The sequence below is a fragment of the Suillus fuscotomentosus genome, assembly GCF_016647785.1.
Source record: "Suillus fuscotomentosus strain FC203 chromosome Unknown F5891scaffold_65, whole genome shotgun sequence".
Lineage (NCBI taxonomy): Eukaryota > Fungi > Basidiomycota > Agaricomycetes > Boletales > Suillaceae > Suillus > Suillus fuscotomentosus.
Genome location: NW_024539577.1, coordinates 60,327 through 78,805, shown reverse-complemented (window position 1 = coordinate 78,805; position 18,479 = coordinate 60,327). Strand labels below are relative to the sequence as shown.

General features: G+C 48.3%; 7 protein-coding genes across 7 annotated transcripts; 2 read left to right on the top strand and 5 right to left on the bottom strand.

Annotated features, from left to right (window-relative positions):
* Nucleotides 1-170: 170 nt before the first annotated feature.
* F5891DRAFT_959947 (major facilitator superfamily domain-containing protein) lies at nt 171-2,605 on the bottom strand (the record flags this gene model as incomplete). Its single annotated transcript, XM_041375694.1, has 13 exons — nt 171-517; nt 578-609; nt 674-815; nt 991-1,174; nt 1,227-1,263; nt 1,315-1,465; nt 1,524-1,602; nt 1,656-1,720; nt 1,775-1,883; nt 1,948-2,055; nt 2,107-2,231; nt 2,281-2,341; nt 2,393-2,605. The coding sequence occupies 13 exons, from the start codon at nt 2,603-2,605 to the stop codon at nt 171-173; spliced, it is 1,653 nt and encodes a 550-aa protein (XP_041221092.1).
* Nucleotides 2,606-3,292: 687 nt separating this feature from the next.
* Nucleotides 3,293-4,991, bottom strand: F5891DRAFT_1057841 (uncharacterized protein). The gene is made up of 4 exons (XM_041362760.1): nt 4,920-4,991; nt 4,509-4,849; nt 3,975-4,445; nt 3,293-3,920 (listed from the first exon to the last, which is right to left on the bottom strand). The coding sequence occupies exons 2-4, from the start codon at nt 4,825-4,827 to the stop codon at nt 3,367-3,369; spliced, it is 1,344 nt and encodes a 447-aa protein (XP_041221091.1). The 5' UTR covers nt 4,828-4,849; nt 4,920-4,991; the 3' UTR covers nt 3,293-3,366.
* A 542-nt stretch (nt 4,992-5,533) lies between these two features.
* On the bottom strand, nt 5,534-6,394 carry F5891DRAFT_1194045 (uncharacterized protein; the record flags this gene model as incomplete). Its single annotated transcript, XM_041367873.1, has 2 exons — nt 5,534-6,136; nt 6,185-6,394. The coding sequence occupies 2 exons, from the start codon at nt 6,392-6,394 to the stop codon at nt 5,534-5,536; spliced, it is 813 nt and encodes a 270-aa protein (XP_041221090.1).
* Nucleotides 6,395-6,416: 22 nt separating this feature from the next.
* On the bottom strand, nt 6,417-10,713 carry F5891DRAFT_1057831 (glycosyltransferase family 2 protein). The gene is made up of 21 exons (XM_041362759.1): nt 10,575-10,713; nt 10,438-10,524; nt 9,440-10,382; nt 9,282-9,389; nt 8,934-9,233; nt 8,725-8,884; nt 8,586-8,668; nt 8,513-8,535; nt 8,354-8,460; nt 8,288-8,301; nt 8,189-8,232; nt 7,905-8,136; nt 7,835-7,855; nt 7,646-7,782; nt 7,449-7,594; nt 7,290-7,392; nt 7,209-7,233; nt 6,917-7,159; nt 6,843-6,869; nt 6,658-6,786; nt 6,417-6,605 (listed from the first exon to the last, which is right to left on the bottom strand). Exons 1-21 carry the CDS (start codon nt 10,673-10,675, stop codon nt 6,555-6,557), a joined length of 3,084 nt encoding a protein of 1,027 aa, XP_041221089.1. The 5' UTR covers nt 10,676-10,713; the 3' UTR covers nt 6,417-6,554.
* Nucleotides 10,714-12,320: 1,607 nt separating this feature from the next.
* On the top strand, nt 12,321-12,676 carry F5891DRAFT_1057828 (uncharacterized protein). The gene has a single exon (XM_041362758.1). The coding sequence runs from the start codon at nt 12,351-12,353 to the stop codon at nt 12,504-12,506; it is 156 nt and encodes a 51-aa protein (XP_041221088.1). The 5' UTR covers nt 12,321-12,350; the 3' UTR covers nt 12,507-12,676.
* A 195-nt stretch (nt 12,677-12,871) lies between these two features.
* On the top strand, nt 12,872-14,620 carry F5891DRAFT_1151315 (uncharacterized protein). The gene is made up of 2 exons (XM_041365146.1): nt 12,872-13,119; nt 13,178-14,620. Exons 1-2 carry the CDS (start codon nt 12,889-12,891, stop codon nt 14,450-14,452), a joined length of 1,506 nt encoding a protein of 501 aa, XP_041221087.1. The 5' UTR covers nt 12,872-12,888; the 3' UTR covers nt 14,453-14,620.
* A 62-nt stretch (nt 14,621-14,682) lies between these two features.
* On the bottom strand, nt 14,683-17,647 carry F5891DRAFT_1175555 (uncharacterized protein). Its single transcript, XM_041365722.1, has 7 exons — nt 17,441-17,647; nt 17,291-17,394; nt 16,985-17,239; nt 16,748-16,937; nt 16,619-16,697; nt 16,508-16,570; nt 14,683-16,446 (listed from the first exon to the last, which is right to left on the bottom strand). The coding sequence occupies exons 1-7, from the start codon at nt 17,573-17,575 to the stop codon at nt 14,843-14,845; spliced, it is 2,430 nt and encodes an 809-aa protein (XP_041221086.1). The 5' UTR covers nt 17,576-17,647; the 3' UTR covers nt 14,683-14,842.
* Nucleotides 17,648-18,479: the final 832 nt, after the last annotated feature.

Below are 18,479 nucleotides of genomic sequence, written 5' to 3'. Positions count from 1 at the left end.
TGATCAATAGAGGAATACAGCTCTCTTAAATATATTAAGTTCAGACCCGTGGGAAGTCGCAGATAAATATAGTTATAAGTTATATAAGTTAGGTTGTGCGAACTATGTCCAGTCTCAAAACAATACTAAAAATGCAGGTCTAACCACCCGAGGATCAGGCATCATGAATCTTATCGTACAACAGTCCCGATCACCTCCGCCCTGGTATCATCTCTTCTATCAGGCAATGGTATCGATTTATTTCCATCCTGTATCCATCCGTTCTCCTCCTTGTCTATCGACTGGATCGACTGACCTGAAAAGCTCGTGCCTAATGTATGCATCGGCACCCCCTCCATATGCCGGTTTGAATCAAGCTGCTGCGCCATGCGCACATCCATTTCCCGCCGCACCTGCTTCGCGCGTACAAACACAACGCTCGAGCCCACCACCATCACTATCACGCCGTGCAGCACCAAAGCTGTGTGCATGTTATATGGTGGGGATGCGGTCGCCGATGCGCGAAGGGCACCTTCCGCTACACACAAAGGATGTCAGGAATGTAACTCATCGCTGAATCGGGGTGGGTGTGACATACCGAGAATGAATATGATGCCGAATGCGTTTCCACTTATGCAAGGCAGCAAGTGAGTATGAAGGTATGAGGGATAATATATACAGAAATGGGACTTACGAACACCACAAAATGGCGGCACTGCTGTCTGCATTTCGGGTAACCTCGACCGCCAACTCAAGACCAACTGGGAGCATAATCAGGGAGCAGATACCGATGATGGCCATGATAGCGAAGATACCGCCGGTGTCATTTGGTTTGACTGGGAAAAGATCAGCTCACGTGAAGGGATGTATAGAAGGTGATTGGCATGATCATCAGAAAATGATCGACAGCGAATCACAAAGAAACTGCCACGTCATCGATTCGCTGTGGACCAATGTGCAATACTGCGCAAAACGGGAAATTGTCTACGAAGCGAATAGAACCGCACTCACCAGCCCAGATTAGACTCAACCACGCTCCTGCAGCAATTGGGACAAGAATTTTTATTGTTATGCCCAGATGGTGGGTCAATACCCGATCGAACAGGGGAGCAGTGATGACACCGGCTAAAACCCCACTAAGTAGGAGGGTTGCGCCAAATAGACCTGCTATAATGTCGCTGTACCCCTCAGGTTCCTGTGGGTGACACGTTTGATAATGGTGTTTTGTGTTGAGAAGAAAGACTTACGAAATATTGCGCGGAAAGGATGCTAAGTGCGTTTGCCCTGTGCAAGTCTCGTATGCGCGTTCATACAGTGAGGTAAAAAAAAACTCACGCGCCAGCGAGTACACCAAAAATTAGCGTATTGATAGTGAAGTCCAGCCGTTCGTGAGGAGTCATGTAAGCAGGGTCGTCGCGGCGAACTCGTCCGACCATCGCACATAGGAGTGAGTAGAGTGATTGTGAGGCCTTGGAGCCTGCATATGCTATTCGGGACAGTTAGTAAGAGGCACGTGGGGAAAATGTGGAACACGCTGGACGTACTAGGTGGGCTTGGTGGTTCACTCTCGATGAGAAAAATGGCCGGAACAACAACAGTAGATATGATCGCTAGGACCAGTATCTGTCCCAGAAAACTATGAGCCACACGACAATAGAAAGTTGTTGGGGACTCACAGATTGCCTTGGAGTACCGACCAGAGGACTAAGCAATTGACTAATCGCACCACCTACAGGGTTGGCTGGCGGATCTCAGTTAAAGACCATGGTTTCAAAAATGGATGAAAGAGGCTCACAGATGGCGATCACCATTGTTGCTGTTGTTCGTCCTTTAAGGTCAAACCACATCTCGGAATATTTTGGACCGAGGACTTGGAAGATAGGTTGAGATATTGCCGAGAACAACTGCATGTGATGGCAAATAGGAACGATTGAGTAACATGGGATTAGATGAGAAAGCAGTACGCACCTGGCCGAAGATGAGTAGAGTATAAGCACTCTGAGGGGACAAAGACTCGATGGTGCCCGCATAGCGCACCCAGCCTGATATAAGGAGCATCGCTACACCGACTTCCGCCTTTGGAAAGGTTTGATATTAATTGAAGCACGATAACTAGAAGGAACTCACACAGCGGCGAATGCCGAAGCGCGCGCAGAAAATAGGAATGAGGAGGGAGACGGGGAGGAAGACACAGGACATGATGTTACCAAGCCAGTTCACCTGGTTGATGGAAATGTCGAAGGCCTGAGCAGCTATTGGAGACTGTTAAGTAAAATATCAACACTGAAGGAGAGTACGCACTATCAGTCGATATGGGGCCAAACCATACCCAAGGCATACCGGTCACGAGGCCCAGTAGAATCTACGGCACAATAAGTATGACAAGGTGTAACAACACGAAATCCAGACTGACGAAACCAAGAAGGCCAGTGAAGCGACGCCTGTATAGGCGGTAAACAGGGGGTTGCTCGTTCTCATCTTTTATCTCTTGGACATGAGTGAGGCTGATAGGCCGAGTTGACTGGCTGGTATCGATGACTTTGGCATCGGGGTATAGTTCAGAGTGAAGACTTGATATGGAGATTGGGCGGTGCGACGGGAGAGTGGATATATCCTCTATGGCCATAGGAGTTGGGTAGTAGTCGCTGTAGTAGAATACAGATTGAGGGATGGACTATAAGTATGAGTTGATAAGGGTACCTGAAACATGTATTGTAGACCCGAACAGCTAGGGTACACCGCCAGGACACTACATAGTACTATAATTATTATTTAATTGGACATATCTATGACAAAGTATCATCTTTGCTTCTAAATCAAGCTAAAGCTAGGTACATATACTGGACCCGAAACTATACCTTGTACCCTTCCGTTACTTCTGGATACTCAGCTGGGTTGCTTCAAAGCTAGTCCCTTTGTCTCAGTAGTACGCGTTACCAAGGAATGAGATTTTAAAATGCACCCGCGGAAAGGAAAGTGGCTGCAAACCGCCAGCGAAATCGAATCTAAGTTAGTGTGAGAACTGATACATAGTTCAGGACAGCAAATTCGTAGATGAAGGGCATGACACTTTTCAGACCAAATGGTGTTACCTTTAGTGACGGACGTGCGTTTCTCCGCGTGTTCTGCGGATGCTGCGGGGGCTTTCCTGTGCAACAATTGCAATGGTTCTTGTGTTTATGACACAGCATGGTGAACATACCGCAATCGGATATCGCTCACAGGTCACAGGTTCCCTTGATTGTATACTTAGACGTCGACGTCGGTTGTTGTACACCACAAGCCTTTTCACATGCTTCCGGTACCGACTGGGTTGATCAAAGTATTCCAGCTGAATTCAAGCTCGATATAGATAATCACAGGGAACAAAGGATCTTCAACGCTACATTAGGCAAATAAATAATCATAAAACGTCCCCTTCCCTGATTTCCTCCCCGATTTCTTCCCCTGTTGCTTCATGGCCCTTCGCGCAGACGGCCCTCTCCTCGCAGGGGACCTGGATGGTGACGACCCGCTCCGAGGCTTGTTCCACGCACTAAATCGGGTACGCGCATTCCGTACGTATACGCCGCCACTGCCTCGTACGTCAGCTGCGCGTGGGGTCCTCTCCAAATCATTCATTTCCGCGTCTATGGAGAGCGACTCCACAGACGCCGCGAACCCTTCGTCGAATTCAAAGTCTGATCCACCGATTACGGACCATGCCGTGGGTGATGAAGGTGCCTCCGAAATGGCCGAGAGCTCTCTGGCATGTGCTTCATGTTCTATGTCGGATGCAAAATCGGACCCCAGGTCAGACGTGTGAGTGTCAGATACGAAATCAGATTCGGTATCGACTTGGGAAATGTCTGTTGCAGGGGGTGTGTCGATTATCGAGGCTGTGACTTGCGTAACTTGGGGTCGCAGTAGATATGTCAGGCGTTTGCCGTTCACCTCTTTACCTATGTAAAATGATTCAGCTGACCAAAATATTCGGAGTCCAGTCAATCACTTACTGAAGCTAACAACCCCATACCACCGAGCCAGACAATGCACTACATACCTCTCAAACGCACCATCCACACCATCTTTCCCAACAACCCACACAAGATCGAGCGGCCGTCTGCTTAGCTCTAGTACATCTTCCCTCCCTCCCACTTTCTCCCCCGGAAAAACAATGCCCTGTTCCTCTCCCGGGTACGTCCCTCCCTCAAGCCAGGCGCATAAATGACCCTCAATCGCGTCTACTATATTCCGGGCGCCCGGCCTGGCCCTCAATGCTCGCCGGGCGCCCTTCAGTGAGAGGGAAAACAGTCCAGCAGAAGCACTCGCAGGATCCCGAGAACCTGGAACACTAGACGGTAGCACAATTGACCGAGGAAGATACGGAGGTAATGGGATGGGAAAGGTGGAGAGCTTTGAGGGGACCGGTACCGCATGATCACCGTGCGAGGGTGGCACGACATGAGGGTTATCCACAAATTTAGCTATGAACAGACGGAGAAAAACTGTCAATGTGTGACTTGCATGTGAATAGCGGCACGACGGACCATTTTCCCTCCTCCGTATCCAGCGCTTCCCCTCGTGTTCGTCCCGGCGTGCTTTAGAAATAGAGGCCTTGGGGGGTGCAGCGACCGAGCGCTCGCGGAGGTGGGCATACCGATCCACGAGCTTTGGGTTGCGCAAGATTGCAGGAAACGAGAGCGGAACGGGGCCGTCGTCTGGCACCTGAGACGAAACGCCGCCTGCTTGCTTTGCACCTGGCAGTACAAGTGATGGTACAGCCATTGACGGAATGAATGACTCTGAAGCTGCAGGCTCCGAGTAACAGGCTACGATAGGGACTGTAGTACTGCTCGCTTCAGCCATACTGCCAGTACTAGATTGTTGTCTGTGTGTTGGGTTAAGAACTGAGCCTGCAGAATGTATATGCTGGAGAATAATATTTGTTTTCGACTCACTATTTGTGGCTTCAGAGACGGAAGTCAACTGCAACCCGGGACCGTACGTGGCGAGTCACAAAGATAAGATTGTATATTGGCCTCGGGTGCAATTGCACGCTCGCAGCTAAGACAGTCAACCAAACATGCGATCATTAGTACCTGCTATACACACGAATACTATATTTTAAAGTCGGTCCCTCGCCTATCAATCCCACCAAGCACCAGTAACAAAGGTTCCCATCTGGACGAATGATCACAACTGTTGGCCTAACCTTGTACACTGCCACATGTGCATAACCTACGAAGTGTTTGATACCGGAACTGCCTGCGCTGGTGCACAACAGAAGGGAGTTCTGGAAGGGACTGAGAAGATCAAAAATGATGTCGCTTGATTTAGACGGGTGTATTTTGGGCAGGATGATCTCCAGCAACAGGAAACTCGCCAGCATTCCCATGATCAGCATGGTAAGCAAGATCTTTCAAACGGTTCGCTGTCACTTGGAAGTTGGAAATCGAGAGTAATACCGCTTGTCCAAAACGGTCGACCAATGATAGTTTCAAGGTTCAGAGAACGACTATGTGATTGATTTCAGCAGCAAGTCAGTCCTCAACGGGAGCAAACACTATGGTACTTAGGCGGCCGGTTGAAATGCTGCACGTTTCCATCCTATCTTCACCTTTGAATCAGTAGGTAGCATGTCGTCCACCTTGATATTTTCGATAGCCGTCTTTGATGAAGCAAGTTGCAGTTCCGTCGACTCCTCTTTCTTCACCTTAAGCTTGATAGGAATAATGCCCGGGTCATACAAGTCTCCCAATCCAATGCCAACTGTCTTCCTCCTCAGCTTGAAAACACGCTCGTCCTCGATATCGTCCACCGGTGCTTCACGTTTCCTGTTACCCTCAGAAGACCCTGTCGTCTCTCCATTTGCATCTTCGGACACGCTTGGAACCTCATTCCGTACCGGTGCACGAGATCCCGATGTATAATTCTGAACGTACTGCCACTCTCCTGCGACACCCATTGTTTGCCTCGTATCTGCCTCTGCCTTAGCTCGCTCCGCATCAGGATCAGCATATCCCAGCGATGCAGCCGTTGAGTAGTTGGTATATGGATTGCTTGGTTTTGTTGGAGGCTTCTTTGGCGCAGATGCTGCAGCAGGAGCACCACGTGAAGACGATCCGACGTCCCCAAGTCCAGCACCTACATCTTGAGCATATGCGGCAGCCGCGGCCTGAAGTGTAACTTAGTGAATGTATATGCAAATTAGATATAAACGCACTTTGTTAACCCTCTCTATCTCACGCTTCTCCTCGTCCCTATCCTTCACAGCTTTCTCGCCAGCCTTGTACAGCCCGCGTACAAAACGTTCGACATTGCCTTTATGACGCATTCCATTCTCGTGGTGTTGCCTGGATGGAACATCGTCTGCTATATAGATGTTACAATACTTGCAGTGGTAACGTTTATGCGATACCCAATATTCTGACATCGCGGTCGAGAGTAAAGTCGAAGTGATAAGACACCACGTGACACCATGTGATGAACCGTTGATATACGCACACATGCCTGAACAGGATTTAACATAATGATATTCTACATATGTAAGGACGGTGCGATTTCTACTTTCTGTAAGACTGAGACCCGCTTTGTCATGCGGTGAATATCCTCGTCAGCAGATATAAGGTTGAGCCGACGAGGCGCTGTAATCCAACTTTGAGTTCTCGTCCGACCAGGCAAACATGGAATACACACCACTGAATTAGTGATTGCCGCAAATGAAAGGATAAATATCAAATATGCCTTCGTCCGTGATACGCCTGCGTCTGGATTGAAAGTACTTGATAGATCGGAACCGGAGAGAATGAAAAGCAAGAGTACGCCCTGCCAGGAAGACATCTCATCAACACATGGTCTAAATTTCGATTCGACGGACTCACATTCGACAACACCCAAGCCAACAGTACCTATGAAATGTCAGCCTCCAATTCTTAAATCAATGAAACCAACGCACATTGGTTCTGACGTTGGCGTAGTAGTCGATAGCTGCCATCTCTCGTTCTCGCTCCGTAATTACCTTGCCCTTGTCGTTATTTGTAGGTTTCCGGTATTTCAGGTTATCGATTGACTCCTCGTAAATACCGTTCACGTCTGCAGCTTCGGCAAGCATAGCAATATCGACTTGAGAATGAGAGTCTTGTACTGCGGCACCGAGGTCCGCGTCTGGAATTGCATCTTGTTTAGTGCCCCATGATATCTAGGACGCCGTCAGATTAGATGTCCGACTAGTGCAGGCTCTAACCTACATCATCGAGGTTCGAGAACGCGTATCTTTTGAATGTGTTAGTGATTATTACACTCACAACCGAGTCGATGAAACGACATACATGCTCAAGATGTTCATGTATGTCGGGCTTAGTAGAAGGTATTGCACGAAGCTGGTTAACATGTGCCATGGGTCGAACGCCAGGAGGCTGCTAAGGATATACACTACGCAAATCGAAGTCAATCACAGGCGAAAGGACAACGTAGCAAATGATACTCACCTCCGTAGGTTACTGCCACACTCAGAAGGACCACACCTCCACCAGCCTGGCTATATGCAGCCATACCACATAGCACAGATGCAATGATGAGGTAAACCATTAGGACCGCGAGGAACAGCGAGGCTAGCAGGTATTTACGATGAGCCCTGTCTAGATGTCAACATCAACGCGACTTGGACGTCGAAGGAAACATCTACGCTTTGGGCTTGTTCCCCATGGACAGGAGGAAGCAGGCGATGATTATCGAAGCCAAAAAATACTGAACTACGGCATTGAAATACCTGATGGAGGGCACGCCAAAAGACTTGTCTTCTAATGACGAACTCAGGACGACCTGTGAAAACGACTCAATCTCTGCACCGATCATAAATGACCTTGAAACTGACGAAAAACAGGTAAAAGTTTCCCTGACACTTGTCCGTCAGCATTTCATCTGGACAACTATGAAACACTTACAATTCCAAACCATGAAAATACTATGTTGATAATATTATAAACGGTCTCAATCATGAGGGTCACCTTTCGACTAAAACTGTGCCCAGACTGCATAATTTGCCCTACGTGTGCCACAGCATATACCGCTGCAAAAAATGAGCCATTTAGCCATCGCCGGCGCTGGCTGATAAACTCTGGTAGCGCATCTGGCACGTCGGTTTCACCAATGGCACCCTTCACATACTTCAACACCCTGTTGAAAGCACCCAGTTAGGAGTGCAAATCCATGACAGGTTGAGCGTTACCAATTCGAATTTGCTTTTGCTATGAGCTCGAAACAAAGGATGCGCTGGGGGTTGAAATAATCTCAGCACACAGCATCATCCGGAAGCAAGGAGGCATACATCTTCTGCCAGATCTGCGCTCAAACATTAGGGAAGTTGCAAAAGAAGCCTGATGCAAAGACCTACACATGTTTGATGTGAATATGTCGGTGTCGTGGCCATGAAGAACTTCGCCTTTGAAATAAGAAGCTAAAGGACCTGTTCCGTCCTTGTTATTTGCCAAAGCGATATACCTGTGTAAAGCTATAAAATGGGCATTGATGGTAACTGGCAACTCCAGTATACCTATAAGCAGAAAAAGCGCCAGGCTGTGGTCATCAGTTACATCATTCACGGTAGACTCAGCGCATCAGCATACCAGGACACTGATGTAACCGAACATGCTTTCCGTTGGCTTATCCAAAATATTGCTAAGCTTGTACTCAAAATTTTGAGCTGCGACTGGGAAGATACTGGATGTCAAGAAGCGATATTGTCGAACATAAGAACTATCGAACCTAGGGGATTCAGCAGATACTGCCAATTCTTGCCTTTGTATACTGCGATCTCACCACAAGCGCCACCAACGTTTGAGTTGACGTCGAATGTTTTCCACAGCCGATATATGCTATTATTGCCTGGGCGTGTTCCGACGTCGAGCAACACACAGATATTGGGCTAAGTATACATTGAGCTTTACACTGTCTTTATTGACATTTCCGCTTACCTGTAACATGGGCGCAAAGGCATTGAAGAACCATCGGTGACTATTGATCTTTTTCTGGTTCTTCTCCTTCATGCAAAACATAATTTGCGTTGGTACGATGCCCTTATCTGGATACTTGAAGTGAAGGTTCGGATCCAATGCAAAGGAAGTCGTATACTCAAAAAGATGCGCAGTGACTTCCTTGTCGTTAACTTTGTTCTTCATGTGATCTCCAGGCTGGTAAACTCCAAGAAGCGTCAAACAGTCAAGCACACGCGGGTGAACCTTTTTGCGGCCATCCGCCACAATACAAACGACAACCTGGAGGGTATGAGAAGGGTAGAGCAGCGTGGGCAGCGGAGTGATCACCTTTTTCCAGGCGTCCGGTCCCCATGTCTGGGAATTCTTGCGCGAGCCAAGATGTGCTATATTGCGCATCACTCCATACAAGGTCCTACAAAAGAGGACCTCATCTTCCTGCAATGACGGGTTTGAAAAGTAGATGTCTCAACCACCCTTGAACTCACATTATACATAGTGATAACAATGAATAATTCAGTTGTGCGGCCGTTCTCGTTCTGCCGTAGAAAGAACTTTTCTTTCTCGAAATCGTCGGGATCGCAAGTGACCGCTGTGTACCGCGTCTTGGTCATCTCTGGCTCCCCTCTGTAAGGGAGGACGAGCTTTGGAGGCACATTGAGGTCTACAACGAGATTGCCGTTTGTCAGTTGCACCCGTTTCTTTTTCAGGCGTCTACGAACGCGCCCGACGGGTGCAGGTCCAAAGTGACGAGTTTCAACAGGCGTCTCTGGTTCTTGATATCCAACTGAAGCATCGGGTGTCTTTTCGCCATCGTCGTAGTACTCTACGGTGCCGGGAACGTCAGCATACCGCGAGATATCATACTCGTCATTGTACGCTGTCTTCTCGTCTTCATAAGGATTAAACTCGCGAGCTTGGGAATATCCCGTATAATGAGTATTGTTGTTGGAATCAAGTTTGTAGTCTTCATCCATGAACGGTGTGGGCGACCGTGATCTGGGGGGAAGGTAGGAGGAGCGGGTAAAGTTACCCGATGCATATGCTTCTGTATCATGCTGGAAATGATCAACAGAGCTGCTCGATGGCCCTGTACCATAATTTGAATAGATAGTTGGGGTAGAACTGAAAGGGGTGGCGACGAGGTGTTCATGTGATGTATTCGATTGTGGTTGAGGGAGTCCTCGTGCAGGAGACAGTTGAGTGCATGAGGCTTGCTGGTAGGGGTGCGCGGGAGTGTGGTGGTCTGAGAAAGGGTCATGATCCTGCGAAGACGTAGGTCCGTCAGTTGTGTACGAGTCCTCAAGATCCAATGTTTCCCCGGTCATGATCGTTGGAAGTAGCTGCCCCGGTTGATACCTTTCCGGAGGCGGACGAGAATTAGAGGAAATAGATCTGTTTGTTGCAGCACTTTGCTCGAAGTATGCTTCGCTGATTTCGCGCACGGTCAGAATGTGATTCGCGTAGTACGCCGCCAGGACATTACCTATTTGTATACTCGTGCGAACCAACTGAATTGTGAATGAGCGTTTCGTCTACTTGTTGATTGATGGATACATATGACGCGTCCACACTACACATGCATCAATATATTCTTCGTTTGTTAGTGCACAGAGCACTCACGAGTTGTTTGAACTTATGGACGGTCGTTGATAACCTGTATCCTCGCTGACCTCTTCTGATATGCTTGGCACTGGTTTTCTTGCGCGCTTCATTCCTGGCATCGTTGAGCTGTTAAACCGAAATGCGGGCTGCGGTGCAAATGTTCAAGGACGATGTAACGCGGCTGTGACAGGTTCATGTCGCGTCTTGGTCACGTGCTTGCAAGTAAGCGCGGCATTACTTCATTCCATTCCAACTCCATTGAAATTTGAATCACACTAGCTAATAACTATGGACTTCTTGAAAAGCAACTACTGATTTGAATCCAAACGAACCATCGTCGATTACCCCGCTGCTTGCGACTCGACAACAAATACTGCGCTTTTGTTGTCGTCAGATTATAATGCTTATCCCAGTCGCCGCACGACTAAACTGTGTTGTCCCCGAGTCATACGTGCTTTTCTATTCTCTGTGCTCCGTCACGATGGGATGTGAATCCTTGCTCAGGGCCACTTCAAAGGGGCTAACTTGCTTCTCAATTCGTTATGAGTACTCAGCTTTTCAGGATTCTGCTTGATAGACATCACCCAACTTGTGTAAGTGAATTGATGACCTTCCTGCTCATCTAGCACTCGCAGTGGAGAACTTCAGACTGTCATCAAGCCAGCCTACTCGAGTATCTCCTATGCGTATGCGGGCTAATCAATGGGCTCTCTACGCAGACTTCTATCGATATCTGGGATTTTTTTTGAAAGATATTTGATGACGAGATCGTCCGACACAGCAAAAAGCTGCTTCAGCCTTTCATGATATCAGAGAAATTCCTCAGGATGCAACATCTCCTACCTTGCGCAATAATCCATGCAACGCTGTCAGACTCCTGGAACAGGGCTGTGACCACCAGTGGTCGCTGACACCTCAAGTCTACGAGTCCAAGTCTAACTCACAAGTTCTCAGAGCTCAGCAAGAGCCTGTTTGACGCCAAAAGGCTCGTTATTAGCACAGATCGAGCTGCTGTTGATGAAGGAACAGGGGTTCCGGAGACTTAAAACGCGATGAAACGACACGGTGACTAAAATCTGCAATCTTCGAGGTTTTTCGCGATTCTTCCTTTCACCATTGTATCAAGTTATAAGTGGCATGCCACCATCCTCATCGTGAGTCGGTACTCGTGCAATCCCATTATCGTCCCGGCATCAGGAGAGCCTCATCACGTCCCCCTCTAGTATCTCTTACTCTCGCAGATCTCGGGACGCTCAAAGATGACTTTGCAAAGGCAATACAGCACGCAACTGTCATAGCCTCAATGGAGCCAAGGAGGGAGATGACTTGCAGATTATATGGGATAAGGTCATGCTACCCATCGTCAACATACACCAGCGTGATCTGAAAGTTGCGAAGGTTGTCCTTCACTTCCATTCCGCTCCATGCATGCTCTGGGCGGGAATCATGCCTAGAGGACAATTATTATGTCTGCTCTTTCACGCCCACACTCTCAGCTCTGATCAGAATGCAAAAAGACGCATGTGACTCCGCTGTTCTTTGCAGAAATCGGGCAAGGTCAACCGGGCGCACGGCAAGGCACGACGCTCGCTGCTGTCGACAGCGAGCCTACTAGGGCTTGTTCATAAACTTGCTCCCTCCAATGTCAAATTCATCAATATGTCCGATGACGAAGCCAGGTTCACTGGAAGCTGCCTAGGTAGATCTCGCTTGCCATAGAAAGCAGGACCGCGAGTAGCCATACGATTTGCGTTTCGCCATGAGGGACAAAGCTCTCAGGTTATTTTCGATCTCATGGCGAACAATGCACCGCAAGCTGATTGCACATTCTTATCGGCGTGTCATACCGCTGTCGGTGATGAGCAGACACTCGATGAAGTCATCCACCTCGCAGCTGGTCTGCAGTTTTCTGGGTTCAAGAGCGCCATCGGCACTCTGCGAGGTCGATAATGTTGTCACAAAAACGCCGTCTCTATGAGAAAATGTTCAAGGATCTGGAGGGGGGTATTATGGACGGTGCGAGGGCACCTTTGGCATTCAAAAAACCGATTCGTTATACCGGTGTAGTTCCATGTTGTTTTGGTCACAGTGTTGTGTGATTTTAGCTGTCTATGATTGCAATCTCTTTGTATATATGTCCATTCCAGATACTTCGCATATGGACTCTCGGATCCATTTCTTGAAGATGTGCCAGTACCGACTAGACCGTACCGTACCGAAGCCCGGCCATAAAGGTTATTTGTACATGTATGTTTTTCCACGTGCCATTGCATAAGGGGAACTCGCTTGCCATCGATGGTTTACTAGTGACGTACGTTGGAAAGTACAACTCATGCATCGGGCTCTACTTATTTCCGAAGTCCTCTCGGAGATATTCGCGCATGTGAATGAAAATCGGAGCCTACAAACTGGCAAGAAACTATCCCTTGAGGCGCTTGCCAGGACATGCAAAGCCTTTCACGAGCCCGCAATGGATCTGCTTTGGGCTGATTTGGATGGCATAATACCACTGCTAGGCTGTGTACCGAGGCTACATCAACTGATATATCATACTGGCTCGAAGGTCAGTCCGGGCTCGTCGCGCTTATTCCTGTTTATTGGCTCATTGAGCTTCCAAAAAGTTGGATTGGTCTAAAGGCGTGGATCCATTATCCGAGCATGAAGCCCATCGACTTCTGCGTCACGCCGCCCGTGTGCGCTCATTGCATATATCATGCAGCGCGGATCTTCACCTTTTCGCAATCCTCCCCATCGAGACATGCATGTTCCCGAGACTGCTATCACTGGCCTTTATAGTTCGACGTCTTCAACATAAATACTTGTATATCTTTCTGTCCCCTACGCTGCGCCGTTGTGTCCTATCTGTCATTAATTCGGATTTTAAATCTTTTGCAACCCGCTGTGTTGCTTTGGAGCACTTATCTCTCAAGATACCTGAATGGGAACGGCAGTCAGCAAATAATCGAACCCTTCTATCTGACAGTGTCCGTTTATGCAAGCGGCTTGTAACTCTGTCCTGTCTACCTCTCGATTGGGCAGCATGGAAGCACCTCTCCGACATCCCTAGCCTTCTTAAAGTGTCAGTCTGTGAACCACGCAGTGCCTCTCGTTGGTCATTGGACCGAGATATTGTCAATTTCGCACATTTCCTCAATATCACGACTCTTTCTTTCGATGTAAACACGGCTGCGTACGCTATCACAGTCCTGCAACACTCGGAATTCCCCTCGCTTGGAGAGTTCGAGGTGGTTGCCGATGTTTTGCCTTGTGCAGAGGCTGAGCAGCTCTTTCGTGCGCTATCCCAGTGCAAAGCAAATCAGACTCTTGAACATATCAGCATAGCCGCCCGTCTTTCAAAGGTCCAGGAGCCTTCGTTTGACTCTTCAGCAGCGGTTACACAACTTCTCTGTTTCACCCATCTCCGGACTGTGCGGCTCGATTTGCATTATTGCATCCACATTGACAATGACCTTCTTTTGGAAGTCATGTCAAGTTGGCCGCACATCCGCTCACTGAAATTAGTGGACACGAAAATGCCACCTACAGTCACATTCCGCGGACTATTCGCAGCGCTCCATCTATGTCCCCACCTGCATACGCTGCATATATTAATGGACACCGTGAATATCGATATCGATCCTGCAGCCGAGTCATTTCAGCATACCACCCTACATAATTTGGACTTGTCCCAGTCTGATATAGAGGATGCTGAAACTGTCGCTCGCATCATTTTTTCCGTCTTCCCTTGCATCGACCGAATTCCAACCCAGCGAGACTGTTGGAACGCCCCCGTAGGCTTCTACAAGAAATGGGCCGAGGTCAACAGGCATCTCGGATATCTTAAATCTTCTGCAGTTGTTGGTGGCGATATCACAGGAACAGTTGCGAAGTCCTGAGTGTGGGATTTACTCATTCGGGAATTCCGATTGTCTTTTGCCCCAGATGCGCTATGTTTTACCTTGCACCGAAGTACATAACGATTCGCTCATATGTCAAGTATGATTATATGATTGTTAACGTTGACTAATAAACCCACTGTTTCTGCCACCACAGAACAAACAATATAACGATGTGTGCAGCCGCATCAGCTGCATCAGTCCAGTGGCTCCTAGAAGGGTCTTGACATCAGATGATATCAGACGGTATGCTGAAGTTCACTACTGGGTTGCAGAGATTAAGCCAAGTACTGTGCATACGTCTGTCCGTACTCGATAATACGTGAAGAGTAATTGAAGCAGAACATGTATTGCCTACTAATCAACGTGGATTTTGAACAGGACATCAAACTAATCAGACTTCATAAATATACTCCCATCTCTGGTCACCACGTCACCAAGCGTCCGTACTCTTCCGGTTCGTAGCAAGATGGAATGCAAACGTCCCAGGCTCAACATTGGACTGGAAGATTCAGCTTTGACAGGAATATTCTCAAAGTCGACCTGGTAGCCCATCAAACGTATCCTGCGCTTCTTGTCGATGCTCTGGGAGAGTAACGCGTCCCGTACTTGGCTTAAATCTTTGGATATCCTACGTGAAGATGATTGCCTGATGTTCGGAGTCTCTTCGTGTGACTGCCTAATATCCAATGTGACGGCGTGGTTGCTCTTGACGGTGGATATCGCTCTTTCGTCTTCATTGACAGGTCTTGCGGGCCCAGGTTCCGTTTCATCCACCACATTTTTTCCGCGCTTGTGAGAAGCGAGTGGAGACGAAAATGTGGGCGACGCCCGTCTTCTTTTGTATATCCCGGATGTCTTGTCAAGCACTTCTATAGCCTTACCTTTACCCTTCCGAGAGCTCATGAAACTGGGTGCCTTCCAAGCTTCTGCATTGTGTGAAGGGGCCTGGCTTGTTGGTTCGCCTGAGATTGTTCGGGGTACAATGGAGGGTATGACTTCGGACTGGGATAGTGAAAAGCTAGGGGAACCAGAGAACAATGAATGCATAGACGAATCGGAGGGTTGCGGTGAGGTGTCCCTCATGGGTTTGTGTCTGTCCAATGGGTCTCCGGGTGCTTGTGAGGGAGTGGTATGCACAGCAGCGGGAATCTCAATGCCATCGACCGGGTCAACATCCATCGTATCAGGATCTTCAGTCGTCGATTGTTGTAGGACTTGATGTGCATCTGGGTTGGTGTCGGATGGTCGATGATCGCCGTGGCCAGGACTCTCATGAACGTCCCAGTTGATGACACCCGGAGAAGAAGCACGATCACCGCCCCAATGACCGAGTTGGTCACCTGGAGGCATTAACGAAGCTCCACGATCTGTGCCTGAGAGGCTCTGTTTGACAGCAGCGGGTGTCGACGTTGGTCCTGGCTTGAATTCTTGCGTCAGCTGGGATGGAAACGCGGGTCGATGTGACTGTGATTGGGAGAACAGTTGTGATGAAGGTTCGGACTGTGGTTGAGATTGAGACTGAGATTGAGTTCCCGAAGTATCAGAATTGGGGACGAGAATCTGAGTTGGACCTGAGTGATCGGCTGGTAACAGCGGTACACCAGGGTGAGGAACTCTTCGCTTTATGTTTCTACGAATGTGGGTAGTAAATGAGGAAGGTGGTGCAGGTATGGGGGACGAATCTGAAGGGGATGGATGAAGACTTGGCCGTCTAATGCGCTGCGCGGGTGTGGGCGGGCGAAGGGGCGAAGTAGCAGGGGGTATGGATGGTTCGTGTAAGGAATCATTCTCCTCCGGCGAAGCTCCTGCGTTCACACAGTGATTTGGAAGATCGTCGTCTCCATCACGAGCTGGAGATGGCAGCACTCCAGTAGGGCTTCCGGGAGCAGATGAAGGCCATTCTGAGGTTCTGGGTGTGGTCTGCTCATCTATGTCTTGCTCAGGTGTACGTGTACATGTGCGCGGTGGGGTACAAGGTTGAGATCTTGCGACTGTATTTCGGTTATAGTCAACGCTCCCGCTGATACATTGTGGTTGTGACATGGGGCTTACCAACGACCACAGTATCAGGAGGTACACACTCTTCGACAGGAAGCTGGCCCATTTGAGGTTGTACTACACGTGAATCAAGCTTATGATGTATGTATTAAATTGCACACGTACCACCAGCGAGCGTTTGCATTTCGTCACCATCACAAGGATCTATTGTAGCTGTCCAGATATCTTCCAAGTTCTCGATATGCTGATAAACACGGTTCAACGAACGAATTCTCACGAATTCTACAAACTTACTGCCCAGCGCTTGCGATATTCCCTCATCAGATCGGCCGTTCGGAGAGGACGTTCTGGCGAGATATGGGGTGAATTGCGTTCTGGTTCCCGAGCCTGAAGCATGGGAGGTGCTTCCACATGGTTGATGGCTGGACAGATTTCCTTGGGTTGTGAATCTCCTGCGTTTTGTTGAACACGCTTTAGGACATCCCTGTTGCAGTTTAGAAAGTGCTCATGCGAAGATTTATTGATACTCACCCGCCATTACCGCCTTGTCGGAGTCCGCGGACCCATGCCTTCACTCGAGAGTTCATTTCAACGTCCTGCGGCGAACCGAAAACGCCCAAACCAGAGCCAACAAATTTAACAACACCAGCTTCTAGAGCTATATGAGGGACCTCGCTAAAATTCGAACGATTGTTTCCAACAGGAATTCGTACGAAGATGGGGCGAAATTGCCCGATGACAAAGACGGCATGCTTTGCCTCTGTGAGCCTTCGACCTTGCAAATCCCTGTAGCAATACGTCAAATAGAAGTTGACAAGAGGCAAGTATGCAACTCACTTCATATATTGCAACACGGCGTCTTTAGTGAAACACACGGGAATACTGTATTCCTTATCGGACACTCTCCCCCATATTGCTGCGTCTGGATTGTATGTTAAAAACTGCAACAGTCAGTGCTAAGAGCATAAAATGAGTAGAAGCACGTACTTCGAGTATTTGAACTCTCTTCTTCTTGCTAGGTGATATGGCTTCGAGAGGGACATCAGTAAATGACTTTCCACAGGTTTCAGCAACTTTTATGATATACTGCGATATCCATTGGACAGGAATGGACTCGGACATCACGACGCGAAACGTGAAAGCGGGCGTCCTTTGAGCTCCTAAGGCCTAATTGACTGAACAAACACAACGCGGGATGTCACGCGTGTTGTCACGGTTGTGATTTTGTCACAACGACAGTGATGACTAGGCTCGTGACCAGCCTGGCGTATACTACCGTGGTGACGCATAGTCAGACTGGTTACGAGTCTACGGGATGACATCTGTATAACATTGACATTCATAGTGGCATGAAGGCAGCAGCGGTCAGTAACTCGGACATTCCTCCTTTCCGAGCGTTTAACATTTCAAGAATACCTTTCACCGCTGTTCAGCTGACCCTGATTGGCTCTACTGGCATGTCATAAAATGGCATTTTAATGAAACATAAGAAGTTTGTCACCGTGAGTGATTCGGATTGCCTTCATCGGCCCACATTCACTGGCATGCACGATGGTCACTATCAATATCCGGATTATTTTGGTTTTGACCCTCGGAAGTCTCGCATACGGCTACACTTCAGTGCTATCTTCAATACATCCGCATAGCCTGGTTTCTTCGGCACTTCAATCTCGCTGATAAAGGCCCAATAAGCGACTTATCTTCTGCTGGAGACATTCTTGCAGCCCTCGTAGTTGGTTACACGTACGACAAACACAGTCGTAAGATTACTATGAACACTAGTGCTGCTCTGATTTGTATCAGTGGCGGAGCCCTTCAAGCAGACTCAATTAATGTTGCCATGCTTCTCGTGGCACGTTTCATCACTGGATGTGGGATTGGAATGATCGTTTTTCTCATACCTATTTTCCAGGAAGAAATCTCTCCTCTCATGGCCTTCTCATTAACCAACATGGCATTTGTTGTTTTATTACCCGAACCAATGATCTGACCATGATACAATACAAGGGGCTTGGATCGTTTTCGG

Bases quoted from the DNA above. Each gene is read 5' to 3' on its own strand.
- F5891DRAFT_1057841 (XM_041362760.1), bottom strand. From the start codon at position 4,827: ATGGCTGAAGCGAGCAGTACTACAGTCCCTATCGTAGCCTGTTACTCG. The intron at 4,446-4,508 runs GTCCGTCGTGCC...GTCTGTTCATAG, and splicing joins GATACGGAGGAGGGAAAATG to CTAAATTTGTGGATAACCCT. The intron at 3,921-3,974 runs GTAAGTGATTGA...CATTTTACATAG, and splicing joins GTATGGGGTTGTTAGCTTCA to GTAAAGAGGTGAACGGCAAA.
- F5891DRAFT_1057831 (XM_041362759.1), bottom strand. From the start codon at position 10,675: ATGCCAGGAATGAAGCGCGCAAGAAAACCAGTGCCAAGCATATCAGAA. The intron at 7,856-7,904 runs GTAAGTGTTTCA...GACAAGTGTCAG, and splicing joins TATTTTCATGGTTTGGAATT to GGAAACTTTTACCTGTTTTT. The intron at 6,606-6,657 runs GTGTGTATTCCA...GTTGGATTACAG, and splicing joins CGGCAATCACTAATTCAGTG to CGCCTCGTCGGCTCAACCTT.
- F5891DRAFT_1057828 (XM_041362758.1), top strand. From the start codon at position 12,351: ATGGCGAACAATGCACCGCAAGCTGATTGCACATTCTTATCGGCGTGT.
- F5891DRAFT_1151315 (XM_041365146.1), top strand. From the start codon at position 12,889: ATGCATCGGGCTCTACTTATTTCCGAAGTCCTCTCGGAGATATTCGCG. The intron at 13,120-13,177 runs GTCAGTCCGGGC...GCTTCCAAAAAG, and splicing joins TATATCATACTGGCTCGAAG to TTGGATTGGTCTAAAGGCGT.
- F5891DRAFT_1175555 (XM_041365722.1), bottom strand. From the start codon at position 17,575: ATGTCCGAGTCCATTCCTGTCCAATGGATATCGCAGTATATCATAAAA. The intron at 16,938-16,984 runs GTGAGTATCAAT...AAACTGCAACAG, and splicing joins CGACAAGGCGGTAATGGCGG to GGATGTCCTAAAGCGTGTTC. The intron at 16,447-16,507 runs GTAAGCCCCATG...ACCGAAATACAG, and splicing joins TCCTGATACTGTGGTCGTTG to TCGCAAGATCTCAACCTTGT.